At 44.9% G+C, this 18,974-nt stretch overlaps 1 protein-coding gene across 1 annotated transcript in view; it reads left to right on the forward strand.

The window, feature by feature from the left end:
- Positions 1–18,974, forward strand: part of vegfc (vascular endothelial growth factor c) — a 206,933-nt gene that overhangs the window by 80,871 nt on the left and 107,088 nt on the right. The window contains exon 3 of the mRNA XM_012853764.3: positions 11,469–11,659. Coding sequence (XP_012709218.2) covers positions 11,469–11,659 — 191 coding nt within the window. The remainder of the gene's footprint in view (positions 1–11,468; positions 11,660–18,974) is intronic.

Consider the following 18,974-nt stretch of genomic DNA (forward strand, 5'->3'; position numbering starts at 1 on the left):
CTACCCAACCATGGTATGAGAGACATAGTTTAGGCAGGCAGAGGGAGTTCTGGAAAGGAGGGCACATAGTTCGGAGTTCAGGAAGGCGACCGAGAGGTCGTCCCAAGGAGGCACAGAGTTCAGGCAGGTGACTGGGAGGTCATTCTGAGGAGGCACAGAGTTCAAGAGGCCTGAGGCACAAGGGGAACCTTAAAAGCCTGTGGCAAAGGATGAACCTTAGAGGCCTGCAGTGCATGTATAACGTTAGAGGCAGGATGATGCCTGAAGGCCAGCTGTACAGGAACCCTGGAGGCTGGCTGTGAAGGAACCCTGTATCCTGGCTATTAAGGGACCCTGGAGACCAGCTGTGCAGGAACCCTGGAAGCTGGTGAAGGAAGTGGTCTGGAGGCCGGCAGAGCAGTAACCTTTCAGGCCAGTGATGGAAGAGATCTGAAGGACCCTGGAGACCACCAGTGACAACACAGGGTGCAGGAGCCCACAAAGAACCAGGTCTGAAGGCAACCTTCCAGGTTGGCATAGTGGAATCCACAGGGAGCCTCTATGCCACCCCTGAGGAGCTCAGAAGAACAGCAGCTGCACCACTGGAACCCACAGTGGAGTTTTGGAGACTTGAGACCATGGTGGAGCCGCGGTGAGTGGTGTAGATGCCTGGAGATACTTCAATAGAGTTCAGAAGCTCACAGCATGCCCACCTGGACAACCTTATTGGAGAACTTCAGAGGGGAAACAGGAGGCAGTTTGTCTTTGAGGCCCCCTGAAGCAGGAGCGTGAGCTTGGAGTAGTATAGGAAAAGGATGAACAGAAGGTGACGAGAACGACGAAAGAACCAGGAGTACAGATGATGATGATGGCAGAACCAGGACTGTGGATAATGATGATAACTGAGCCAGGAGTGTAGATGGTGATGATGAAGATGAAGAGGTAGCCAGGAGAGTAGATTGAGAGGATGACTGTCCCTGTCGCTCTACGCTGGGGCTCTGAGGTGGTATGGAGTGATGGAGGCGTCGGCCAGAGCCTCCGCAGAATAGTTGGAAGCAGCGGCTCGGCCCTCAGCCCGACCCCTCAGAAACTGGTCAGGAGCATTGGCAAGATGGAGCCTGCCACTTGAGCTGGAGCTGTGGCTTGGCCAACATTACCAAAATGTTCCGGTTTGCCCCTCTCTGCACAGCCGAGTGGCTTGGCTCGGCTACCTATTGAACAGCCGAATGAGTAAATTCAACCCCTGAATATCCATGTGGGATCTGTGGGCGGGTCTTTGGAGGATCACATGGAAGCTCACAGAAGAAGTTTTCACTGATGACAGAGGCCTACAACCAAGCTCATACACATGGGTGTAAATGGCTCCTAATTTAGGAGCCATTTACACGCATGTGTATTTAGCAGTCCTAAAGGTATTTAGGAGTCCTAAATGTTACCATTTACACCCATGTACGTTTAGTAGGCCTACATGTTACCATCCTGAACTGTGACCTCTTGTTGTATTTAGTGTGTTTAAAAAATATCACTGAGCTTTTTTGAACTCTTGACAGACCCGTACCTGATTCATCCATTGTTGCACTAACCCTGCTGCATTCAGAGCCATTGGGAAAGCTAAATAAGTATCAGTTTAGGAGGAGGAGAAGGGGATGGGAAAGTAGATGAGCTTTTTAAAATAGGATAATGATATAAAAATATATGAAAAGGATTTCGAAAGCTAATTGTGTTTAAATCCCTATTAATATTGTGCCATTACACATGTTTTAAGGTGTTACTGTTTAATAAATAAGTCTCTGTCTGCTAGCTATTGTCCGGTGAATATCAGCCCAAACAGCTGATATTAGGACAATAGTTGAGTGATTTGAGTACTGCCTTTCTTTTACCAGCAAACTTTGCACACATATGGAATAATGGAGTGACAACTTCTCTTCAAGTATAATAATTTATTTATAAATAAAATTAACATCCACAGAACACCACTATAAAATGTGTACCTGAATTAACACATAACTAAACTACTGGGCAGAATTAAGATTAAAGAAACTAAGGAACTATGTGCACACAGAATAACAAAAAGACAACATAAAACAGTTAAAAACCCTCACAAGAATATTTCAGTGATTCTTGGGTTCACTGCAGATCCAAGTTAGAGAACCAGAGTTCATCTTAAAGAATGTGGACTGAGATCAAATAAGCTTAACTAATTTAGAACAACAGTTGACATATGTTCAACCCATTCACAATGCAAATCTGAGTTAGGCAAAACATTATTTGAGGAAATACAATTTTAAAGAATGATTTGCTAAGTAAAAATTATTAACCTTTAGGACAGTTTATTCTTATTAATGCAATTATTTCTCTGGGAAATAATTAAGACTCGAATTGGTAACTTTAGAAGCTAGAGGGCGCTGCAGCAGGCAGTCGATCAGAAATGACATGTATAGGAGCGCATCCTGGTCTTGTTCACATTAGCTTGATGAGTTAATCCTAAATTACACAAAACACCATTAAATCGACATTAATATCCCCTATTAATGTTGTACTAACGCTCATAGCACTATCAGACAATGGCGAAGCGAACGAGAACACGCATTATGTTTAAAACAAACGTATTAAACATTTGTTTAATTAGTGAGGTATTAGATAATCTAATAGTGACTAATGCTAGCAGTAAGTCGGCGCTCACTTAAAATGACTTTTTAGCCATATATTGTTGTAATGAGTGGATTGGACAAGCTCTGTCTTTTTACCTCGGTCAAACCTTAAAACAAAACAGTAAAACACATCAAAAGGAAACCATTTATATGATTAATCCCATCCTGACTTTCCATATAATTTCTCAGCCAAACCCTTTGTCTGGTTGTGGTGACAGGGCAGCTGGGGTGAAAGCAATTCGGATTGGCAGGTTTCACTCTTTGTAAATCCCAGCCGTTTTGGATCTTCGGTTGGAAACAGTTCGAGCCGGTGGTGATGCTGGGGACTCTGCAGGTTCTCCATGCTAGGAAATTCTTTCAGATTTTCAACTGGGAAAAATCACAAAGCTGGTTTTGGTATAGACTGGTTTCTTTCTCCAGCGTCTGATTCTGCGAAGGACAGACTGCAGCTATTTAGGTTGAATCCAGCCTGCATATGTGACAGGTCTCTGAACTCCCCTGTGCTGCTAAAGCAGCGGGCGAAAAGAGACTGATTGTTCTGGGTAGCCAGTCTTTGCACAGTGGGCACCCCGCTGTGATGGGGCGGTTCCCTAGGGAGTGAACACACATCACATTTCTTGTGGCTTATAACATTAGACAGTCTGATTTTATTCCACTTGGCTGAAAGCACAAGATGAAGTAGTGTAAAATGAGGGAATCTGTTGGGAAGCCAAGCCAGTTAGGTAGCTAAACCATAGTTAACTAGAATAACAAGACTGCCAGCCACAAATTTATGGAAAATTGTTCAGGACGCTAATGAACAACCTACAGATAACTTCATCTGACAATGGTAGTGAAGCTGTTTCAACATGCAGTTTTTTCTGTTCCTGTCTCTCCTCGAGGTCGGTCGGTTTTTCTTCAGCTCTCCAGAGCTCCTTATCTGCTATTACCCTGCCCCCATTCTCCTGCTATTTGCTTCGTCTGTGTCTTTTGTGCCATTTCTTCATAGCAACCGAAAGCTCTAAGGCAATTATGGATCTCGTCAGCTGGTCTCTCAACGCTATTGATCAAATTTTTTCAACTGGAAAGCAAAGGACCGGGGAGCGTGCCTGTCCCGACGGAACTTTTTTTGCGGGATACATTTTGGACCCGTGGCGGAAATGGTCCACGGTGTGCCTCTCAATTCTTTCTGTTGAGGACGTCGAAGATGTCTACTTATTCGGATTTATGATACTTGGATTCCTCATTTTTGGCCTTGGAGGATATTTAATGTATCAACACCTTCAAAAGCTGCTGGCGGTAAATATGGCCCTGATGAGACTGCCAGCGGCAGTCGACGCGATCACGAGGTCGTTGAATGAACAGAACGGACGGCTTGATAAGCTGACCGCGGTTGTGGTACAGAGGTGAGATGGGATAAAACCTGGAAGTGGGAACGTTACTAGCCCATCGATTGGATTATTGGAATATTGGATCCTGGAGCCAGCGGCGAAAAGACTCTAAGGCTGACAGAAAAGTTGGTGTCAGCTTGTTCTCATAACAAATTCTGTTTTCTTCAAATCGGACTCCCCGCTATCAAATCCTCCCTGGTTGTTATGGCGACATCGCACAAATTCCCTGCTACCCCACATTCCTGCGGACATCTGTGGAGGAGTCAAGCCGGAGCGGCAGAGTGATAAGACTTTCCATCAAGGACACTTGCCTGCCAGAGGACGGCCTTCATGGACATACAGATTTCCACACAACATGCACCCAGACACACATATGCTCACAAATACAGATGACTTTACCCGACCAGAACTCAAATGTTTACCTTCTGCATATATGTGTCTCGTCATTGATTGTGCTTTTTGTGCAAATGAGGTTTTTTTGTCGGATGCTTCACAGTTTGTGTGGAAACACAAATTGTGTAGCACCTGTCTTTTTTTCTTTCCCTCCACTCGCCCAGTGTAAATCTTTTTTCAACAGATCTCAAGGGCAGCGCCTAGGGACCCCGTGTAAAGCGGGGTCTGGGGCAGTTTGGGGAACACACCTCATGGCTGCGCTTTTTAGCAGCGGCCAACTGGGTGTGTTCCTGGCAACGCAAGGCCTCAGTCAATGGTTCCCCCAAAATGTTTAAGTGTATGTGATGGACGGTTGTACTGGAACTGAAATTTCGATTGTAATGCAAATTGCAGTTGACTAATAAAATTGATTGATTGATTGATGATGCAGAATATTTTATATTTTATATTTGTGCATATTTTTTATTTGTGCATATGTATTAATTGTTTTTATTTTTGTAACCAGGTTGTCGTGTTTTGCAGATTTCTGCCCAGGTCCCCTTTGAAAATGAGATGCAGATCTCAAGGGGGTTTACCTGCTTAAATAAAGGAAATAAAAAATAAAAATAAAATAAAGAGGCATTTAAAGAAAGAATGTACTGCATTATCTGGATAGCAAGAGGAAAATCATTACTTGGCCAAACAGTTAAGAGACAAGCCTGAAAAAAAATCAAAAACAAAGCTATTTTGAGTTATGAGACCAATGGAAACTATTTGGCCACAACAATCAGTGGTACTCGTTTACGGTCAGCAAAACGGCGGTTAGTTTCAGCGGTGTCTCTGAGAGCTTGAATGGTCTGGATCCAATAGTGTCTGCAGCGGTTGATGTGATCCTTAACAGAGGGAACGGCGACCCGTCTTTTGTCCTCGGGGAGTAGTGGTGGCTGATAACCCAGGGAAATCTCGAAGGGGGACATTCCAGTTGCGGTGGAGACGTGACTGTTGTGAGCATATTCTATCCAGGGGAGGTATTTGTTCCAGTCCGAGGGATTCTGTGAGGTGAGACAACGGAGAGCGGTCTCCAGCTCCTGGTTCAAACGTTCTGTCTGACCGTTGGTCTGCGGGTGGTAACCAGAGGTTAGGGTATACCGGGCCCCCAGGGCCACGGCAAACTCTTTCCACACCCGCGATATAAACTGTGGACCACGGTCAGACAGAATTTCCTGGGGGATTCTGTGCAGACGGAACACATGTTTGACCAGGAGCTGGGCCGTTTGGAGAGCTGAGAGTAGTTTTCTGAGGGGAATGAGGTGGCAGGCTTTAGAAAAACGGTCGATGACTGTGAGAATGACTGTCATGCCTTGTGATGAGGGGAGTCCAGTAACGAAGTCCAGGGCGATGTGGGACCAAGGGCATTCTGGGACTGGCAAGGGCTGAAGGAGACCTGCAGGTGGCCGATTAGACGGTTTATTCTGTGCGCACACGGGACACGAGAGAACAAAGTCTTTGATGTCTTGGGACATGGAGGGCCACCAGAACCGACGGGACAAAAATGTGCGGGTACGATGGATGCCTGGGTGTGCTGAGAATTTCTCAGAATGTGCCCACTGTAATACACGGGGACGGGCGGAGCTGGGTACATAGATTCGGTTGGGGGGTCCAGTTCCGGGGTCAGGATCAGTGAGCTGGGCCTGGGAAATGATGTCCTGGATCTCCCACTGGACGGTTCCAAAAACACACGAAGAAGGGAGAATTGTCGCTGGTTCCTTCTCAGAGTCGGGGGGTGAGTAGAGGCGGGACAGGGCGTCAGGTTTCTGGTTCTTAGAACTGGGGCGATAGGAAATGGATAAATTAAATCGAGAGAAAAAAAGGGACCAGCGGGCTTGTCTTGGGTTTAACCTCTTTGCTGTCTGGATGTAGGCCAGGTTTTTATGGTTGGTCCAAATGAGGACGGGCTGCTCGGACCCCTCAAGCCAATGGCGCCACTCCTCCAGGGCGAGCTTGATAGCGAGCAGCTCCCTGTCGCCAACATCATAATTCCGTTCAGCAGAAGATAGTCGCCGAGAAAAAAAAGCACAAGGGTGCAGTTTCTGATCCTGGTCGGAGCTCTGGGAAAGGACCGCACCCACCCCTGTGTCCGAGGCGTCGATCTCAACCACAAACTGTTTCTTAGGGTCCGGGTGGATGAGGATAGGTGCTTGGGAGAACCTCCTCTTGAGGTCAGAGAATGCTGAGTCCGCTTGCGGGTTCCAGGTGAAGGGTATCTTGACAGACATGAGGGCGTGGAGGGGGGCGGCGATCTGACTGTATCCCCGGATGAATCGACGATAAAAGTTGGCGAATCCTAAAAAACGCTGTAGCTCCTTCCGGGTCTCGGGTACCGGCCAGTCGAGGACCGCCTTGATCTTCTCTGGGTCAGATCGAACCCTTCCCCCCTCCAGAATGAGGCCGAGGAAGGACACAGAGGGTTTGTGGAACTCACATTTTTCAGCCTTGACGAATAATTTGTTCTCGAGCAGGCGTTGCAGGACCAGCCGAACATGACGTTGATGTTCTGAGGGGTTGTTGGAGTAAATGAGAATATCGTCGAGGTAAACAAAGACGAACACGTTGAGAAAATCTCGGAGGACATCGTTAACTAGAGCCTGGAAGACTGCTGGGGCGTTACAAAGGCCGAACGGCATCACTTGATACTCGAAATGACCCAGGGGAGTCTTGAAAGCTGTCTTCCACTCGTCTCCCCGGCGGACCCGCACCAAGTGGTAAGCATTACGTAAGTCTAACTTAGTAAATATGGTGGCTGACTGAACTGGTTCTAGGGCTGAAGAAAGGAGTGGGAGGGGATACTTGTTCTTCACCGTAATAGCGTTTAAACCTCGATAATCGATACAGGGGCGCAGGGAACCATCCTTTTTAGCCACAAAGAAAAAACCCGCTCCTAGTGGGGACAAGGAGGCTCTGATTAGCCTGGCTGCTAGTGATTCTTTAATATATTTCTCCAGGGCCTGACGTTCGGCCTGAGAGATATTATAAAGGCGACTGGCCGGCAGCGGGGTGCCTGGCAGGAGGTCTATTGTGCAGTCGTATGGCCGATGCGGCGGCAAGGAGCAGGCTTGGCTCTCACTGAAGACCTGCCTAAGGTCATGGTAACACTCGGGTACCAACTTGAGTAATTCAGGATCTACCTGACTCAGTGGCTGCACGTGAGTCTGGCAGGGAGGCACCGCAGACTGTAAACAGACGCTGTGACAGTTAGACGACCAGGTCTCAACTCGTCGATCTGCCCAGTTTAAATGCGGGTTATGCTGCTGTAGCCAAGGGAAACCCAAAACTATGGGCGCGTGTTTAACTGGAAACACAAAAAAAACTAGCCGCTCTCTATGATTACCAGAAACAACCAACTCTAAAGGTGTGGTTCTATGGGTAATCCTGGGCAGAACCCCACCATCTAACGCCGAAATCTGAAGAGGAGAGGTAAGTGGAACGGTCTCAAACCCGGCCCTCCGAACAAAAGCCTGATCAATTAAATTAAAATCGCACCCTGAATCCACCAGGGCGGAACACGAAAAGGTATCTCGGGGGGAGACAATCGCAGCCCTTAAACAAAGTCGCAGAGGAGAAGAAAGCGTTTGCTTAGGTTGGTCCGTCGGTTCCTCCGTTACAACCGACGGACCTACTCTTTTGGCCGTTCTGGGCAGTTCTTTATAAAATGGGCGTCAGAGGCACAATATATTTATATTTATAATTTAGAAGTCATTCGCTTCTGTCTCTCATCAGGAGTTAACCGAACGCGGCCCAACTGCATGGGCTCCGGAGGCGGAAGCGGAGAATCAACAGGCTTGGGAAAACTTCGCTCGAGGGGGGGCGGCCGAGAACCGAGCAGCCCCACGGATCGGTTCTTGGATCGGGCCCGAAGACGATTATCTAGCCGGATGGCTAAGGAGATGAACTCATTGAGAGTAGCAGGCTCCTCCTGACGCGCTAGTTCGTCCTTACGGGACTCATCCAGTGCCTGAAAAAACACGGTCTTTAATGCGCGCTGCTCCCATCCTGCCGCAGCGGCCACCGTGCGAAACTCGATGGCAAAATCAGCAATACGTCTACCACGCTGCCGGAGAGCTAAAAGTCGCAGAGAATCCTGAACCTCGTCGACTTCTGCTGCAAACACCGTTTTAAACTCGAACAGAAACTCATTAAATGTACAGCCAAACTGTTGGCAATTGGGAAAGCGGTTCTCTGCCCACTTAAGAGCTCGGCCAGTGAGCAGCCGTAAAATAAAAGAGATCTTCACGTCATCTTGGTCAAATAACCGAGGGGAACGATTAAAAACTAAAGCACATTGAAACAGGAATCCTCCACAATCACCACTGTCTCCGGAGAATTTCTCCGGAGCAGGGGAGGAGGCTTGGGGATCAGGAGGTGACGTCACCGGAAACACAACAGGCTCGGGGGCGGAACTAGGAGGAGCCGAAGCGGCTGGCTGTTGGTTAGCATTTAGCACGGCTGTAAGTTGGTTTATCTGGCCGGCTAAACTCTGAATCTGGCCCTGTAGGCCTACTACTGTGGATTCTAATCCCCAGATCTGGTCTTGCTGGGCCGCTAGCGCCCCACCGAGTGTGCTTGCTGGGTCGCTTTGGCCAGAGTGTTCTTCTGTCATGTTAGCCTTAACCTTCCTCTGGTGTTAGCTTTCTGCTGCCATCTGTAGTGTTAGCGGGTCATTTTGGACCCGTGTATTAAATCAGCCATAAAATACCCTAAAAACAATCTTTTATCATCCAATGTTTTCTTAACTCTTGTTTAGCTGGTTGGGCTCCCTTATCCATGAAAAGATTGGTATTAATATTTTTTGTGGCCCCCTGGGCCTTTGTTTTAACAGCATATCTTCTCCTCATTGTTGCATCCTGTGAATTGGAGATGTGTACTCTGCAAGTCACCACCTCTACACTCAAATGGCTTGACAAGCCTGGACATGTCTCCCTTTGTTTGTTCTTGCAAAAAGGCAAAGAGAAAAGCCCCTAAATGAAGCTCAAGTGGTTGGAGGAAGAGGCTGTTGGTTGACTGTGTGTTCATGATTTAATTTTGGGCATTTTTTATTGTTTTATAATAGAAAATTTTAACCAGGTCACAAATGACCCGAACACCACAAAAGTCATTTTTTTCACCAGAGCACTTTATAATTTAGTAAAAAAAAAAAAAGATTTTACTTTGTTTAAATGGAAGTCCCTGACAAAGTCAAAAAGTTTCAACTCAAAAAACAAATGTATGAAGTGCTTTTATGCATGTTAAAACTCAAAACGGGTCCGTCGGGACCCTAACACCATAGGAAGGTTAAGATGTCGGGCCCACATGCAGAACACACTCGGTGACAACAGGTACGTTTTTAAGGATTTTATTTCGACACAGGAGTAAGCAAGGGAGCAGAGCTAATCTGCGGACTGGAGATGGCTCGGGCAAGAACTCAGGCAGCAGGTAACCGGATCGATCTGGAGGTAAGGGGAGATAATTAGTTCACGGAGGGGAAAACTAAGTAAAGTAACTAAGGGACGTAAGCTTACCACGAGGTGCAATTAACCAACCAGGGGGGACGGTAGTGTGGACTCAGCTGGATGTTGGGCGTAGGTGTCCGGGCAGCAGGAGAGCGGAGCGCGGGGGTCCGAGCAGCACCGGGGAATCCAGGGATCCAGAACAGCGGATGGAACCAGGGAGACGTCGGGAACAGCCTTACGTCCGAGAAACTGGGATCGACTTGAGAGGAACGGTGAATCACAGGAGGAGTCACGAGAAGTACTGAAGAGCTCGAGGATGGACGAAGGGACACGAGGAGTTACCTGGGAGACACAAAGGGTGGTGGTTAGCGTGGGAGCTAAGTTCAGTGGCGAGAGGTCGAGGCTTTTAGGCATACCACAACGGTAACACTCTGGCATCCATCCGCTGTTCGAGTGCAGATCTTATAGTGCAGCTCCGGTGCTGCTGACGAGCTACAGGTGCGCCTATTCCGCCCACCAGCCAACCGCGAACACCTGTGGACAGAGCAGAGATGGCCACAGGCTGTACAGCCCTGCCAGCTGAGTCCTGACACTCATATAGAACTATCACAAAAGATTTTTAGCTGTAAATTATAGTAAATTACAATACACAATTGGAAGACCTTTGTACAATTTTGATCAGTCATTTGGGTCAGTAGTTTCTGTTGTTGTTATGATGTAAACAGAATTTAAACAATTGTTTGATAATAAATGGCTTTAGCAAGCCACTATTCGGGAGTTACTGAATGGGTTTCTATTATTAATTTTCTCAAAAAAGGACCAAACAAACTTTTATTTTGTGAGAATATTTAAACTCATGAGCACAACTGTACAACCAGATTCAGTAACTCTTAGCTAACCTAATAAGTTGATAACCAGTTTTCTTGTACAACTTCAGCGCAATCTTCAATGTTAAGGGTTTAGTTAACCTGGATCTCTCCGATAAGCCCCAGATATATATAGAACCTGTATGGCATTCATGTGTGTATCTCAGTTGGTATGTTGACTTACACAAAATACTAATGGTTGCCAGAAATTCCCAGTCCCTCAGCTTGTATTTCAGTGTTAACTTAGTCTTATTGGATTGGTGCCAGAAGTTGCACATGTAAACAGATCTGTGAAACTACTTTCATAAACGGGGATGCGTAATATAAGACAAATAAGTAATTGCTATAGAATTCCTGAAAGTTTTGACAACTATTACAATACTGATATTTAGGACGTTTAATCCAAATCTTTCTAATTCTTTTCTGTTATTTCCGTTACATAATACTCCAACTACTCATAGTCAGCTTAAGTAGCTCAGCCACTAAAAACATACAGCAAGTGTGGGTATTAAGGAAATTTAGAGTTCATGTAACAAGCCAAATACATTAATGAAATTCAGAGTATTAATGTGTGGCATTTGAAATATAGTATCCTATCAATCGTTGCATCCAAGTCTTTGTGATATTGAGCACACCCCTATACCGCAATGATGATTGGGATGCAATACTTTGCGCAGCTGTTTTAAGCACCTGAGAAAGGACAAGAAAATACATTTTGCAAACAGCTTAATTTTTTGTGTGCAGGTATAGAGCTGGAGTGGAGGAAAACTCAATGCATGCCCAGAGAAGTGTGTATTGATGTGGGCAGGGAGTTCGGGGCTCCAACCAACGTCTTCTATAAGCCACCGTGTGTGTCTGTATATAGGTGTGGAGGATGCTGCCCCTCTGAGGACAAACAATGCAGAAATATCTCCACTGGTTACGTCAGCAAAACTGTAAGTTAACAACATTCTTCCCATTTATACTATTGATTGTACACTGAAGTCATATTCTTCTGCAAATTTGAATGATAGAGTAGCTACAAAACAATAACTTTTAATCAAATGTCTTAAAATGCATACCAGTTAGACTGATACAAAAGGGTTTATGTCCTCTACTTTCCACTGTTTCCAGAATAAAGGCTATTCTTTTCTATTTACTGCTGCCCCAGTTGTCTTACTGTTGTCATAACACACTTTTATAGCATGTTGCAAGCTAAATGTCAGTTAGTGAAATAAGAGCATTAACTGTGCCCGAAAAGTGGACACCATCATTTCAAAATCTTCTCATCTATTTTGCTGACTTGTAGATACCCAAACCTGTCAGCAACACATATGTTCTTATCTGGGTAAGCTACAAGTAAAGCATTGCATTAATTTACTTTCGAACCAGCTGAAATAACTTTCACTTTAACACATTGAAAACTCACTAAGCAGTTTATGGTCCTTCTTCAGGGTTTAGAAATCTTTATATGGTTGTAATCACTGGCAAGAAAGGGACATTAAAACATATTTTTTTTCTATTAAACCATGCACATCGGGTCAATGGCTGACACTAAAATGCACTGTGTCCAAGAGTCCTTTTAGAACCTGTTTTATTCAGAAGACAATATAAATCAAGTAATTTGTTCTCACTACGTGTACTTTGGCACAATACTTTCAACATGTGTGAGGGTTGATGTGGATCATTTGACCCAACAATACACACCACATATGTGTTACTTTTTACACTTTTGGGAAAATAAGTATAAAATGTATGAATTTCAAAGGGTTTCAATGTTAAGATCTAAGAAATTGTTTTACTTTGCAGTGACGGATTATCTTCTTTGAGAATAGAGCTAAGATTGTTGTATCTTGTCAGTACGAGAGCCTTTCCCAGTCTTTCTTTGCTAATTCTGGCAAAGAGTCTCAGCACAGTAATGCAGATTAAGAACAGGGAGAGCCATTATAAACCAATACACCTTATTTTATGTTGTCCCCTGAACCACTTTGTCCCAACCTCTGCAGCTAACCCTTATCCACACATTGTCAACACAACGGTGCTACGTTTTTGTAAGAAATGGTCTTCTGTTACTAACAGACAAAAGGCAGAGTATGGGGTGGATGACTTTCCCCCAATAGTTATGAGGAATTAAGAATTATGAGGACTTCTCTGATTCTACTGTTATGCTTAGATGTATCAGTGGAATTCAATTAAATTTGATTTATATAGCGTCAATTCATGATACATGTCAAGGCACTTTACAAAGTCAAATTCAGTTAAATCATACAGATTGCTCAAACGGTTTCATATCTAAGGAAACCCAGTAGATTGCATCAAGTCTTGACAAGCAGCATTCACTCCTCCTGAAGGAGCGTAGAGCCACAGTGGACAGTCGTCTGCATTGTCAATGGCTTTGCAGCAATCCTTCATACTGAGCAAGCATGAAGCGACAGTGGAGAGGAAAACTCCCCTGGGATTAGAGAAGACAGAGCAGAGACACAAAAAAGCACATAAGCACACACTGATCCAGGAATCCTTTCTATGTTATATGATAATTGTGGATGATCTGCCTCCCCTGAATGATGTCAAAGCTAACAGAACAGTAGACCAGGTATGAAGATAAAAATGACAGAGAACAATAAGTTAAAAGTTGAAATAACAACAAACAATGTAAATTAGGGAACAGTAGCAGAATTCTGCAGAGTGAGAAAAATAGGCCCTGATGTCCTCCAGCAGTCTAAGCCTATAGCAGCATAACTACAGAGATAGCTCAGGGTAAGCTAAGGCACTCTCACTATAAGTTAACTTTGTCAAAATGGAAAGTTTTAAGCCTAGTCTTAAAGGTAGACAGGGCATGTGCCACACGGACCAAAACTGGGAGTTGGTTCCACATGAGCCAAAGGATCTTCCTCCCATTCTACTTTTAGAGACTCTAGGAACCACAAGTAGACCTGCAGTCTGAAAGTGAAGTGCTCCGTTAGGAAGATATTGGGTAATCAGATCTCTAATATATGATGGAGCTTGGTTATTAAGGGCTTTGTACATGAGTAGGAGAATTTTTAATTCTGTTGTTGAGGAAAATTCTCAGTCATGATAATACAAAAAAGGTTAAAAATTAAACAACTGAAAGCTGAAATAATCACCTTCAAGTCACCTTTAAAACACAACGAGGAAGTGACGCCATCAACAAAAGCATTAATTTGTGAATGGGGAAAAACAACATACAGCATTATCTGATGAAGATCTGCTATAATGAACTCATTGGAGTGAGAGAAATAAATCTTGATGTCCTCCAGCAGCCCAAGCCTATAGCAGTATAAGTACAGAGATGGTTCAGGATAACCTAAGCTGCTCTAACTTTACAAAGTCTTTTTATACAATAGCAGACTGTATTTCCAGTAGTGTTGCGCCAATGCCATTTTTTGGCCCGATACCGATACTTGGCCGTGCAGTATTGGCCAATACCAATACCATACCGATACCCTCTGTTTGAAATTGATGTGTGTGTGTATATATGAAGAACTGCATACTACTTAAGGTAGTAGAACTTTTTGTTGCCTACCTGGAATGGGTGACAATAGTTGAATACAACTTTTGGCTCTCAAAGGCCAAAATAGTGCAACATTGGTGAAATTATAACATGTATAATAGTAGTGCAACAGTAAGACAGTAAAATTACATTAATAATTTATTAATCTCTTTTAAACCCTGAGTTTTGGCTCTCAAATGCCAAAATAGTGCAACTTTCATGAACTAATATAACATGTATAATACTAGTTCAGAAAGAGAAGGCTGCGTTCAAGTAACCTACAAACATCAAAACAGTATCGGTGCCCTCTTTATTGGTAAACGCCAATACCAATACCCACATTTTAGTGCTGGATCGGGGCCCCGTCCGATACTGGTATTGGTATCGGTGCAACACTAATTTCCAGAATAGGTAGGATTCCTCTAGATGTGTGGAGCCCAATTTTCTCTCCAACGTCCTAACATTGGTCTTCAAAAAATTCAGCTCTGGATTAAACCAAGGAGCCAGATTCCTGTGAATAGTTACCTTCTTTTTCAAGGGGCCTAGGTTGTCTAATGCAAGAGAATCAATTTGTGAAGGGGAAGAAGTAGAAATGCTGTTATGTCTTCACAATCAAGGTCGTATGTCAGCACAAAGTCCAAAGTATGAAGGCAAGAATGTGTCAGTTTATGCACAGTTTGGGCAAAACCAATTGATTCTACGATTGTATGAAAGGTCCCATTAAAGTTATCATATTCAGTGTCTACATGAATGTTAAAATCCCCACTATAATGACCTTGTCAGTATTTTAACACTAAATCAAATAAGAAGTCTGATGACTTATCTAAAAACTGAGAGCAAGGGCCTGGAGGACGATACAAAAAAACAAACAGAAGAGGTTTTATTACTTTGCAGTTTGGATGAGCAAATCTAAGGGTTAAATGTTCAAAAGGAATTGTAGCCATTAATTGGCCTGGGACTAATTAATAGGCAAGACTGAAAGATGGTTGCTACTCCTTTATTTCTGGGAATGTGAAAATTTTAATAATTAGAAGCAGCTGACTCATTTATACTAACATAGTCCTGCAGCCAGGTTTCTGTGAAACAAAATAAATCAATCTGATTATCAGAAATCCATTTATTAACTAAGTTAACAAAGAGAGAGATGCTATAATCAATAAACCACATTTTATTGTTTTATTTTTTGGTTCAAGTTCAATCGTATTCATTCATTCATTTTCATGAGATTTTGGTGATTTGCCCCTTTTAGGTCACTTTATAATTTATTTGGGTTTGGCCATAGGCAAGACACTGTCTCAATGGTGTAATGGGTTAATGATTACATTTACAAAGTGGCAGTTGTGTTATGAGTTTTAAATACTTATCTTAAATTATTAATTTCTTTGTTTGTTCTTGTGTTACTAGTTACTGCTCTATATATAATTTGCACTAAGGATTTAATCTCAGTTGCATTGTCTTTATTTAGAATTTCTAATGAAAATTTAAAATTACAATATTTTGTTTCTGGTGATGATTTAAGAGCTTGGTAGGTATATACTACATTGCTCAGACTGTTTTGATGTTCAAAATGAAGTTATTAATGTTGCAGCATTTTAGAGGTTTTTGTCTGTTATTGAAATATAAACATCATGTTTAAGTTTTCTTTTTTTAACAAATACACCCACTTCCCAGTTACAGTACAGGAAAATGAGGCCAAGGCCAAAACTGAGCAGATTTCCTTCTGGTAGCAGATACAAGGTTGTGAGTGTTAAGCCAAGGTATTTTGGGTTTCATAAGACATTCCCCCTCTCTTCTTTCTCAACTGTTTGTTTTGGCAGCAATCTTGGACAAGTCACCAAGGTTTTTATTCTTATGTTAGTTATGTAGAACATTAACCAAACTATATGTGACTAGATTGAGTTCAACTGAATTCCAATGAGCTTTTTAACATGATTTAAAAATAGTTGGTCATATGGCAAGGTGAAGGATGAAATAACAGTTTATATAAAGAGCATTCTGTGGTTATGTTCGTCATAATGAAACTCTCTATATTCATGCGTTATGGTTATGCACACTAGTCCAGAGGTTCTGGACACAGATATGTAAGGACTTATCAAAGTGCCTGAGCTGTAAAATTACACCTTCCCCATCAGTTTGCTTGCTCGGTAATTTTGAGGAAAGCCCTCTGGAAAAATAAATAGTTTACATGGTTTTCACTGCATTATGTATCGCAAAAAAAACTATCCTCATGAATTGGAAAAGTAAACAAAATCTCAGTATCAATCAGTGTAGAGATCTTTTGTTGGATCATATTAATCTTGAGACAGCATCTGCATCCACATCTGATCAATCTCTTTGGGCTCCTCTGATCAACACCATCACTTAGTGGAATAGGGGGCGGTGGGTTGCTTCCTACAGGGCGCAGTGGCTGGATGGAGGGGTTCCTGGGGCTCTGGGGGCACTTGGAGTGGGGCGCCTGGTGGGTCTGACTCCAGGGTCTGTTGCCCCCATCTGTGAAGGGCTTGGGAGGCCTACGGGCGGCCTACAGCAACTGCTTGCGGCGCTCTTGGGGAGCTGCGTGGTGACGGACGTGGGTTACTGACCTGGTAGCTGTCCTGCCGCTGGGGGTTCCGGTTCCGGGGGGTGTGCCGCATGGGGTGTGGGCCGGCGCACGCCCGGGTGTCCGCCCCTGCACGGGGCCTCTGGTGCGCTGGGGGGCCTCGGGGCCTGTTGAGCTGGTAGGGGGGCATGGACATTAACATCTCAGGGCAGATGCTCTTCCCCTTCATTGGATCGGCACTCTGCTAGTGGGGGGAGGTAAAGGAGGGGGTGTAGGGACATACTCTCCTCTTTTCTTGCGGGGGCGATGTCCCTCTCCCCAATTTTATCATGCATTTTAGAGACTTTCACTACTCATGTAGGCCATGGTATGGGGGGTGGGGAGAAGACGTCTGGGGGGGGGGGGTTTATGTTGTGTGAGCCTCGCCTCAGACGGCTCCCTTCACCTCATCTCGCACTTAGACATTAAGGGTTCTGGACAGTTGCTTGGGGGGGGTGGACAGTGCCGTGCTCCCTCTTCGGCGCTCCCAGTTTTAAACACACTGGAGAACAACATGAAACAACACAACATCTGAGCGGGTGTAGGGAGGATCGGGGTCTTTTGCACACCCCCGTTCTCCGATGGCGGCAAGGAGTCTGGGGCCTGGAGGAGGTCCGGGCCACTGTGTCCAGGGTCTTGGCGGGGGGCTGCTGTGGGTAGTCAGCGGCTTGCCAGGTCTGAGGCTGACGCCTCCGCTCCCCCCAGGAGGGGTGGGGGGTAGGGGTGGCTAGGGTAAGGTGGGGGAGGGAGGGTGTTTATTAGGTATTTAGGGGTGAGGGGGGCTCTGGCTGGGTGGCCCGTATGGGTCGTGTTGGGCCCCCCTCTTTGGGGGGCCTGGTCCGGGGGGCGTCTGGTCCGGGGGTCGGGCACAAGCAGTCGTATAGTTGAATTGGGGTGACACCCCCTCTTGTGAGTGTTGGATGCGAGTGTTATGTGGGAATGTGTGTACAGCATCCCTTTTTTTTTTTTTTTTGTAAATCTGTGTGTGGTGAGTGGGGCACTAGGGAGAGATGGTGTGAATTAGTTTTCCTTTTTTTTTTCTTCCAGGTATGGGTACGGTCTGCTCCCTCTCCCAAGAACATCTCAAGTCTCCGCTAGGTGCGGAGCCCATCCCCCCACGTCCTGCCCTCCTCCACTGCGCTGGCAGGCGCCTTGGCCCTCTGGCGCATTGGTGGACCTCGGGTTTGGGGTGGGTTCCCGGGTGTGCGTCCACCGCGGGGGGCCTCTGGCCGGGACCACTTCAGCGGGGCTGGCTGCCGGCGGAGCCCACGGGCTTGTCCCCGCGGCTCTTGGGGGCGTCGGCATTGCGGTGGCTGGGGGATTTCCTCGGGGTCGTCTCTCCTCTTTTTTTTTGGGGGGGGGGGGGTTGCAGATATCCTGTGTCGGCCCCTCCTGGGCGCCCTGCTTTGGGGGCCCCTTTGGGAGTCCTGGGTTATGGGTCCCCTGACTCCTGCCTCTGTGCTCGGGGAAGGCGGGCCTTTGGTTCTCCACAACCACTATCGAGCTATTTCCTTCTGGATAATTTTCACCTAAACTAGTGCACTCTCACAAACTCCCACAGGTGCAGGGTTCCAGGTATTAAGTGTTCACTTATATACAGGAAGCCAGTAATTTATTTATTTATTTATTTATGGTCTTTCACTTTCTTTTTTCAGGTTTCACTTTACACATGTCAGCTTAAATAATAGTACATATGATTTAGCAATGGCATCTAGGTGTTATTTGATTGTATCTGTTACTTTATGTCTGTTGGTTGTGCTGTTCTTTTTTGCATCTCTCTTTCCAGGTGATGGAGCAGACGGAGAATGTTTTATCACTCTCTCCCTTTTATCTCTTCTTTCTTTCACCTCTTCTCTTTCTTTTTTTTCTCTTCTTGTTCTTCCTTTACTCTCCCATTGTAGTGTCCATATAATTTGAAATTCTCCCTGCAGGAATCACAATAAAGCTATTTACATGCATAAATCAAGCGGAGCACTACGGCGAAAGCTGTTCGCTCCACTTGTGAAAGCAAAATCTGTCGAGCTCTATCTGGCATTGAGACATCAATTCCTATTGCCACATTGCTAGACAGGACACTGGGGAAAATACATAAATAATGAAACTCTCAAATGATTGATATGGCATTGACCTGAAGCAACACACTGACTTTGAAGGAACTTAGAAAGCAGTATAATTATACAAA

Source organism: Fundulus heteroclitus, chromosome 5, assembly GCF_011125445.2.
Source record: "Fundulus heteroclitus isolate FHET01 chromosome 5, MU-UCD_Fhet_4.1, whole genome shotgun sequence".
NCBI classification, from domain to species: Eukaryota; Metazoa; Chordata; class Actinopteri; order Cyprinodontiformes; family Fundulidae; genus Fundulus; species Fundulus heteroclitus.